We start from the raw sequence: 9104 nt of genomic DNA on the forward strand, positions 1-9104 counted from the left end.
AGATGGCAAAGCCAAGACGAGACTTTCAGTGACGTGTCCGGCTGGACAGAAGCGAGGCGATTGTCACTGCGAAGTGGGAGCTGAGGGGGCTCGGGAGGTTGTCCCCTCCCAGCTGGCATCAGGGTCTCCTGAAGTCCGTCCTGAGGGGGACTGAGTGGCAGTTCCCGGCTCAAGTCCACCATCCACCACTGTGCCAACCTGCCCCCCACCCCAAGCCTGGGACCTCTAAGCAACAAATACCACATTGTTCCCCGACTGGCCCAGGCTGGAGGGACCCTGGCTCTTTCCCAAGGCCCGCTGGCCTGCTGATGGATTCTGTATGCCATTCAGCCTGGCAGGCTGGGGGCGGCAGCGGGGGCAGGGCCTGGGGGCCCCCACGTCCCCCCTTCAGCTCTGAGCTGCCAGCCAGCAGGAGGGAGAGGCAGAGGGTGTCCTTTGTGGAAGAGGCCCCCCCAACAGGAAGCTCAGGCATGCCCCTGCCCGGCGCCCAACCCTCCAGCCTCAGCTGTCCCCCGATCCCAAGCTTCACCTCAGCGGACCCTGGCCCCCCTTCCTCCATCCCATAGGAAGCTCCTGGTGCATCTAGGACTGGGGGTGCGGATGGGGGATGGTGCAGCGGGGGTGGAAAACTTGCAAGCCATCTTTTGGACCCCTGTCCAACCTGCCCCCCATTTAAGTTTCTACAGAGAAAGCTGGGGCTGCAGTCACTGTGGCAACACGTCTGCTGAGAAAGGGTGGGTGTCCCTCCCCAGCAGAGGGCCCGCCCGGGCAGCCATCACCTGGCAACAGCGTCCTTCCCTCTTGGCATCACCAGCCTGGGGGGGGAGTTCCAGGGAGGGAGAACAAGGCTGTTCAGATCCTTGGAGAGGCGGGAGGAGGTTTGGGTACAGGGCAGGCTGAGGCCAAGGGGGTGGGGTGGGTGGCAGAGGAGAGTGATGCCCAGGGCCCTGGCATCTGCCCCTCACCAGCCGGGCCCCATGCAGCTGTCCTGAGTGGGCCCCAGAGCCATGATGCGGACAGACTGGGCCGTTAGGCAGCAAGCTGGGCTTATGGGGCAGGGAGTGGCTGGTGGCACAGGCTGAGTGTCCCTTCTGATGGACATCACGCCAGTTCTCTAGGCCCACACAGGGCTAGGGAAGCTTTTGGAAGAGACCAGAGGGAGACCGGAAGGGGGCGGGAGGTGGTAGGACACCCAGGGCAGGACAAGCGGGAGGAGCTGTGGGGGGCAGGGTGGGAGCTGGCAGGGGACAGGCAGTGGCACCACCCACCTGGGAAGGCCCAGGTGCATGTGGGTGCTGCCAGGATGTGGCCCAAGTAAGTCCAGCGGGCACAGGGGTAGTTCCACCTAGTTTATTGTTTTACAAAAAAGGCCTATGGGGGGGTGCACCTAACATGGGGGTAGGAGAAGATGACCCAGGGTCCGTCGGAGGGGGTGGAGGGAGAGATGCCCTGGGAAAGACGGCACCAGGAGGAAGAAGAGTCCAGGGAGCCCATTCCAGGATGGGCGGGGGCAGGGAGACCAGGCCTACACAGGACACAACTAAAGTGTGCTCGGGCTCCAGGCGGAGGCGGCAGTGGGGCTGGGACCTGCACGAGTTCTCCTTCCCAGCTGCTGGGACAGTTTGGGGGCAGTTCTAAGGACCTAGGAGTGAGAAGACAGGGAGGCCCTGCTGGGGTTGGGGTTTGGACACGCCCAGACCCCAACAGGAGGACCCTTCCACTCGCCAGACCTATGGGGGCAGAAACACCGGGAGGGCTGGGGTGGCCCCGCTCGCTGCCCCACTTGCCACGTCCCAGGCCTCCCGCTGGGGTCTGGCCTTAGCACGGCGTGCCCAGGGGCAGGAGCGGGGGCGACTCCCTGGGCTTGTGGAAGTAGATGGACGATGACATCTCCGTCTTGAGCTTGCTGTCGGCGCCGGTGGCCGCCCTCCCCCCACAAGCCTCGCAGCAGCAGCAGCAGCAGTCCAGGAAGGCCTGGCCCAGCGGCCTGCACACGCACAGCAGCAGCACTGGGGTGACGGCCCCCTTGGAGAAGACAGAGAACTGCTGAATGAGGCCCAGGAGGCCCAGCGTCTGGCGGGTCAGCCCGGGAGACAGGTAGGCCAGGACCACGTTGCACACGTTCTCCGGGAGGGTGCAGAGGGCATAGACCACGGTCAGCCCCACCACGCTGCTGTTGAGCTGCCTCTCACCCTGCTCGTGCTTGCCCGCCCGGCACGGCAGCTCCCTCCCCGGGGGGCCACGCACGCGCCACGTCACCAGCTGGCAGGTGACCGTGAAGAGGATGGGCAGGCAGAAGTAGCAGCCGAAGAACCACCACATGCGTGCATTCTGGTAGGTCATCACCAGCGAGTAGAGGGACGCAGGCAGGCTGGCCGAGGGCTTCATGGTGCACGAGTCCACGGTGCCCGTGCTGGGGCCCGGCTCCCGCGCCAGCTGCCACAGCAGGAGCTCGGGGACGGCCAGTGTCATGGAGCCCACCCAGATGACAGCCAGCTTGGCCAGGATGGATCGGCACCGCTCGATGGGCCGCAGCTTGGGCAGCGTGCTGGTGGCCACGTGAAAGAGGTCGATGCTCAGGGCGCAGAGGCTGAAGGTCGTGACCCCCAAGGAGGAGACCTGGGCGAGACCCGGGGAGGGGAAGCCGTGTCAGACCAGCGGCCGGAAGAGCCCTGGCGGCTGGGGTTGGGTGGTGAGCCAGGCACTCCTTGTGTGTCATCAGGGCCTCCCAAGGAGCCCCCCTCACAAGACGAGTGTCCTCGGCAGGACCAGTGACCTGGGGGTGGCAGAGGTGAGGGCCACTCGCAGCAGGGCCGACTTCCCACCGCTCGGGGCCTCTCGGCTGGGCGACTGTGGGCACCACAGGGCTCCCTGAGACTTGGGAAGCGGCTCTAGGCATTCAAGACAGAGACTCGGATGTTGTGGTCTTCGCAGGTGCTCCCATTCCCCTCCTGTGCAGACTGCGTGGTCTCAGGGGCACAGCTCACGCGCACGCACACTCTCGCCCTCTGTGGGGAAGCCCAGGCCTGGCTGTGTGGGGAAGCAGCCTGGGCCCACCCTCCCTGCGAGCTGTCACTGAGCTCACAGGGAAGCCGCCCCGTGAGCCCAGAGGAAGCTGCCAGGACAATGGGGAGAAAGTGCCAGAGAGAATAAAGACAGAGGAGCCGCAACCGCACAGGGACTGTGCTCAGATCCCCCTTCTGCCCACCCTCTTTCCTCTCCGCTGGGGACACAATCCCCCCTTATTAGTCCTGTCCCCGCATGTCCTTGGTGAGATGCCCCTGGCCCTGCAGGAGCACCCTCGGGCTTGGACAGAAACACCAGCTCTCCCACATCTCACGGAACATCCCCGTTTTCCCTAAGACCCCCATAAAAGGCTCGGGGGCCCTGGGCTTTGTCCCTTGACTCCCACCCAGTCACCCAGCCTGGGGGTGGGGCTCTGCCAGCTCCTGGATGACCTCTGTCCCCCCCAGGAAGTGTGGCCGGCAGCCCAGGAGAGTCCACGCCAGAGCCTTTGTCCTCGGCGTGCTGAGACCCACAGTCAGGCAGGGCCGGGCTTTCACTGACCAGCCAGGCAGCCGCATGCAAACAAGAGTCTGTGTATCGGCCCTGCTCCCCTCCCGCTGAGCCCGCTCCCCATAAGAACCACTGCACAGGGAACTACTTACTTCTAAGCGCCACTTACTCCTTCAAGAATGCATCCACATAGCTATGCTTATTATTGTTATCACCTCCAATTTACACATGAGGAAATTGGGGTTTGCACAGGAAAAGTAACTTACAAGGTCACTCAGCTGGTGGGGCAGGGCCTGCTCTAATCTGTCTGCTGGGGTCCAAAGTCCGGTGCACAAGCCGTCACTGCTCACCTGAGTACTGAGCAGGGACCATGGCTACGAGTCAAAGGCCATCCCCTGGAGGGTCTGCTTTCAGGTCTGAGGACTTGGGGCCGCTCCGGGGGATCGCGCTGGGTTGGGAAGGGCAGGTAAGGGCTGTGCCAGCTGCTGAGCCTCAGAGACTCTCCAAATACAAAGTCCCCGCTAATGCACAGGGAGGGCACAGACCTGGGAAGAGTCCCAGCGGCCCCATGCCCGTGCCAGGTCACACACCATCACTCAGCCTTCGCGGGGAGACCTCAGTGGGCTGGGGCCTCGTGGCTACACCCCACCTGGCCAAGGCTCACAGGCCACTTGCCATGTGCTCCTTACAGGCATGTGGCCCTGCTTGTGTCATACACGCAAGCATCAGTGTACTTTTGCAGCCGTCTCTCTGTGACCCACACGCCCACCAGCACCCATGCGCTGGACTTAACCCGGCAGTTCCCGGAGCTGAGGACATGGGGACACTTGCAGGCTGCAGACTAGGCCAGTGGGAAGGACCGTCCGGTCCACTTCCCTGGTTGGGAGATCAGGAAACTGGGGAGATGTGAGACACCCAGTGACACCCGGTGGCAGTGACTCGACTGGCATGAGAGCCCCCCCTCAGCTCCAGCACAAGACCAGGGCTTCCCTTCCCTGCAGGACTTAGCAGGGCCTGGCGCAGCGGCAGCGTGACGTGGTCAGTGAGGAAGGCGCTCGTGTGCACAGGGAGTGGACGCTGAGTGATCTGGGGGCTGTAGGAGGTGGGGGTCTCCCTGCATACGCTGCTTTTGGGGGCAGGATATTGAGGGTAAAGAAGGGGCCGTGAGTGCTGGGTGGCAGTGGGCACGGAACGGAGAAGGAGACACGAAGGGCAGAGCAGTTTCCCTGGTGGAAAGATGGTGCAGGGTTAAGGCAGGCAGCAGAGAGCACAGGGCACAGAAGAAGGGGGCGAGACCGGCCCCGAGCTGTCCGCACCGAGAAGCCAGGACCCAGGGCCCTGCACACCTGCCCTCAGCCCCCGGCCGGCCAACTTCAGCCGGGAGCCATCAGGAAGCAATGCCACACCACACTCGTGCCCTTGCCCAGTTTGGAGGAGAGGAAGCAGGACCGCACTCCAGGCGCCTGGGGCCCTGCACGCCCTCACACCCCACCCTGCTGCCCACTAGGACTCACACTCACCTCCACGAAGGGCACGGCCCGGCAAGAGATGTCCCCCAGCAACCGCTGCTTGGTGATCTCATTGAAGATGACCACAGGGAGACAGAAGAAGAGGACCAGAAAGTCCCAGAGGGCCAGGCTGGCGAGGATGGAGTTCCAGGCGCTCTTCAGGTGGTAGCTGTGCCACACAACACACATGACGGCCAGGTTGCCCACGATGCCCACGGCAAACACCACGAGGGCCAGCAGCAGGGTGGCATAGGCGCGGTAGGAGCCCTCAGTCACCGGGTACAGGGGGTTCTCCATCTTCAGCCTCTGCCCCGGCGTCCCCGTCAGGTTGCCCCAGGGCTCTGACCCGCTGCCCGGGCTTCCCCCGTCCACGTCTGGATGGGGGCTGCTGGCCAAGGGCTTGGTGGGCGGCAGGCCAGCGGGGTGCAGGGGCGGGGGGCGCTCTGCCCACTCCTCGGGCACGTACTGCTGCAGCCCCTTGTCCTGCTCGTCCTTGGTGCCTCTCTTGGGCCGGCTCTGCTGCTCGGGGGCCTCAGCTCTGTGCCTGCCGGGGCGCACGGGGGCACCCCCAGAGACTCTGCTCAGCCCCGCAGGGGACACCACAGCAAGAGAGACGGCCAGAGGCCACAGCCACCACATGGCCGGGCGAGCAGGAGGCAGCTGCCCCACGGAAAGCAGGTAAGGGCCGGGAAGAGGTGCCCGGTGGACTCAGAGAGGCAGCTGGCCGCTTGGTCTGCCCCCAGTCAGGCGTCTGGCTTCGCCAGCCTGTTCCAGTGGCCTCGAGCCGCTCCCTCCCTCCCCGCCGGCCACAGGCTGGGCAGGGCCCTCTGCTGGACATAGAGCTTTCTGTGCTGCCTCCAGAACACTCCTCCTCAGGCCCCCAGGACAACAGCACGTCAGGCCCCGGGCCTCAGAAGCCACCTGCTCTGGCCACTGAACCAGACGGAACGTGGCTCCCCTGCGGTCCCACAGCAGAGGGGGCAGGACCGGCACTGAGGACCCACCTCAGGAGACAGTCCCGACGTGGCCCCAGAGCTGGAAGCCAGACGGCGGCCACCACTGTCATCCCTGAGCATTTCTGAGGCCCCTTTCCGCCTCACAGCGGCCCTGTGGGGTTAGAGACCCGAGGCTGCAGAGCGAGGCCGGGAGCTCACCTGAGTCCAGGGCCCTCTAACTGGACGCTGCTGTCAGCTGGCACGTGTGCGTCTGCTGGCCTGACCGCACACAGGCCCCTGGGAAAGCGGCAACGAGGAAAAGTCTGGAAGACATTCTGATCCAGTACAGGGTGGATGACACGTGCGAGACCACATACTTCCCGAGCGCCTGCTACGTTCCCGACGTCCAGCTCACAACAGTGAGTGTCCTAGGACACTTCCTGGCCGGGAAAGCCACCGTCCTACCCGACACGCTGTGTGACATAGGAGTCCCAAGAAAAGAGAAGAAAAGGAACAGACTCACACGCCCTCTGACAAGGGAAGGGAAGCGCTGGGGGCCCTTTAACATTTTCTCTTTCTGGCTTCCTTTTGTGGGGACAGGAGACCCAGGTGGTCGCATGACCGGGCTTGTCTGGGGCCCAGGGAAGCTACAAGGACCATCCAGAAATCAGACCAGACGAGGACTCGATGGACCCCTTCACTGCCACCAGCGTGCTGGCCCCCACGCAGGGGAGAGGCCAGGACACGCCCCACGTCCTGTGTCTTCGGGAAGGGGTGCAGAAAGGACCTCGGGGGATGCGAGGCCCTCGGCCTCATCCTGAGCCTCGTGGAGTGTCCCTAATCCCCCCTCAGAAGCGACCCCAGGCTGCCCCGCCACCAGACCCCATGGCACTTAGGCGGCTGTCACCAGAACACACCAGCTTCTGCCTTGTGGTGCGGCCATCTGGGTAAAGTCCTCACGGGCTGTCACCAAGGGCCAGGCCCTGTGTGACCTCCTGCTATGACCTCCACACGGCCACCGCAGGCTCAGAGAGGCACAGTCACGTGTCCCCCTCTGCTCCTCCTTTGCACTCACGAACATGCCTGCGTCACACCAGTGTCCCTCGCACGGAGCGGGGGCTCAGTGAATGCTGTCCCCTGAGAGGGCACTGCAGTGCTGTCCCCTGAGCCTCCTTGGTTCCACGCGGCTGCTGGAACGTCAGAGGCCACTAGGTGGAAGCAGATGTTCAGTGACAGGGTTTCAGGTCCCCACCCATGCGGCTGCCTGGGCCTCTGTGCCTGGCTGAGGGGCAGCCTGAGGAACAGCAAGGGCCATGGGTGTGTGCCCACCATGCCGCTCCACCTCTCCTGAGGGCGCCCCGCAGGAGTCTCTGAAATGTCCTCCTGTCCCCTCTTCTGCTTCAGGAAGAGCCCTCTCTCTGGACCACGCTCGAGGCAGGTCCCCAGTTTGGAAGGATGCGAGCAGAAAGCCATCTTCTCCCGCCCATGGGACTGTCTGTCCGAGATCCCAGGAATTCCCCTCCTTCTCCCTGGGAATGTCCCCACAGCTGGCTGCAGGACAGATACTTGGGTGCGAAAGGATGGGACAGAGGCTGGGGCTGTCCCCGGCACTGAAGCAGGTGACGGCCTCTGGGGGGAGGTGCAGGTGCCAGCCAGGAGGACACAATGAACCCTCCGCCGGGCGACGCCACACGCCCGCTAAGAGCTGACTCTGGAACCAGACCGTCTGGGCTTCCCCCTCGGTGGCTGAGCCCCCACGGGCTGTGTGTGTGTGACTTTGCCCAGGTGCCTGCCGGACCTCTTTGTGCCTCCATTTCCTCATCTGTACCATGGAGGTCACGACACGCTTGTCCCTACGATGGGCTGAGCTCACCCGGGGATCTGGACAGCAGGTGACCCTGTCACCAGGGCACCCGTAGCACGGAAAGCACTATTCAAGTGTGAGCGACTGGCTGCAGGGACCCATTTCATTCTGACCAGCACGTGTGAGGCCGGCAGGCCACCATTTACACGCTTGGAAACTGAAGCCCGAGAGGCAAGCGGCACTTTCTGGGACACGCCTGTCTCCTGCCTGGACAGGGACATCCCTCGGGCCTGCAGCTGGCACCAGACTAGGGCTAGGGGCCATGAGGCACTCGAGCCAGTACATCCTTTGTGCCAGCTCTCCACGCTCTGGGCTCCCGGGTCAAAGGGCGCTTGACCCTGCTCTGGAGGACAGGCCCGGGGCACTGGACCTGGGGATCTGGGATCTGGTGCCAATTTGCTGGTAGCCAGTCATGCGATGCCATTCACTCATTTTACAAACACTGGCTGAACACCTGCTCCATGCCAGGCATTGTCTCAGACATTCGGACACAGCGGGCACGACCTCTGCCCTCCTGGAGCTCCCATTCGAGTGAAGGAGGCAGCCCCTGAAGCTGAACCTGACAGCATGGCTGTGCCTGTCGGGATGCCACACCAGAAAACAGAGGGGCCAGGACGCCATGGGGCCTCTGGGCCTTCCTGTCCCCTTGGTAAAAGGAGGTCTGATCCTGGAGCAGAGGGGTCGCAAGGACGCTGCCACGTGGGGCGTGGTCGTGAATGATGGGACGTGGCAGCTTTAAGGCAGGACGTCTGCCACCACCTACGTCAGTGGTCCTCACTGGCAGTCCCTGGGTCACCGACGGTAGGAAACCCATCTGCAATGTGGGCTCCCAGGCCCCACTGCTCCCGGCCCAGTCAGAACGGGGTGGGTGAGGTCATGTTACCCAGCAAACTCTCCTGGGGATTTTGGATGCAGGCAGGAGTTTGATGGTGGTGGTTGGGGGGGCAAAGCCTTGCAGGGCAGCTCACAGGAGTGGACAGAGGGAGGGGACACGGGCCCAGAAGCTCCCAGACCATGCACTCACCGAACTCTGCTGAGCAGGGCCCGCCTTCCCGGCTGTGTCCCCAGTGCCTGGTGTTAGTAAATGCTTGATGCACATGTTTAAGGAAAAAAGGAGAAATAAACGGTAAGAAGAGGCACAGAATTGCTCTCCACATCCCACCTGGTCCGTGACCCCCAAATCCCTTCAGTGGGGGGTGGGTAAATAACCAAGACTCACAACGTCCCCTCCATTCCCGCTCCTGGGCGTCTCTCACTGTCGGTCTCCCAGCCTTGGCGGCC

General features: G+C 63.6%; 1 protein-coding gene across 1 annotated transcript; it reads right to left on the reverse strand.

The window, feature by feature from the left end:
* Positions 1-1323: 1323 nt before the first annotated feature.
* Positions 1324-8871, reverse strand: GPR37L1 (G protein-coupled receptor 37 like 1). The gene is made up of 2 exons (XM_081039252.1): positions 5037-8871; positions 1324-2619 (listed from the first exon to the last, which is right to left on the reverse strand). The coding sequence occupies exons 1-2, from the start codon at positions 5661-5663 to the stop codon at positions 1819-1821; spliced, it is 1428 nt and encodes a 475-aa protein (XP_080895378.1). The 5' UTR covers positions 5664-8871; the 3' UTR covers positions 1324-1818.
* Between the last annotated feature and the right edge of the window lie 233 nt (positions 8872-9104).

The sequence above is a fragment of the Rhinolophus hipposideros genome (assembly GCF_964194185.1).
Source record: "Rhinolophus hipposideros genome assembly, chromosome: 26".
Taxonomy (NCBI): domain Eukaryota; kingdom Metazoa; phylum Chordata; class Mammalia; order Chiroptera; family Rhinolophidae; genus Rhinolophus; species Rhinolophus hipposideros.

Bases quoted from the DNA above. Each gene is read 5' to 3' on its own strand.
- GPR37L1 (XM_081039252.1), bottom strand. From the start codon at position 5,663: ATGTGGTGGCTGTGGCCTCTGGCCGTCTCTCTTGCTGTGGTGTCCCCT. The intron at 2,620-5,036 runs GTGAGTGTGAGT...GGTCTCGCCCAG, and splicing joins GGGCCGTGCCCTTCGTGGAG to GTCTCCTCCTTGGGGGTCAC.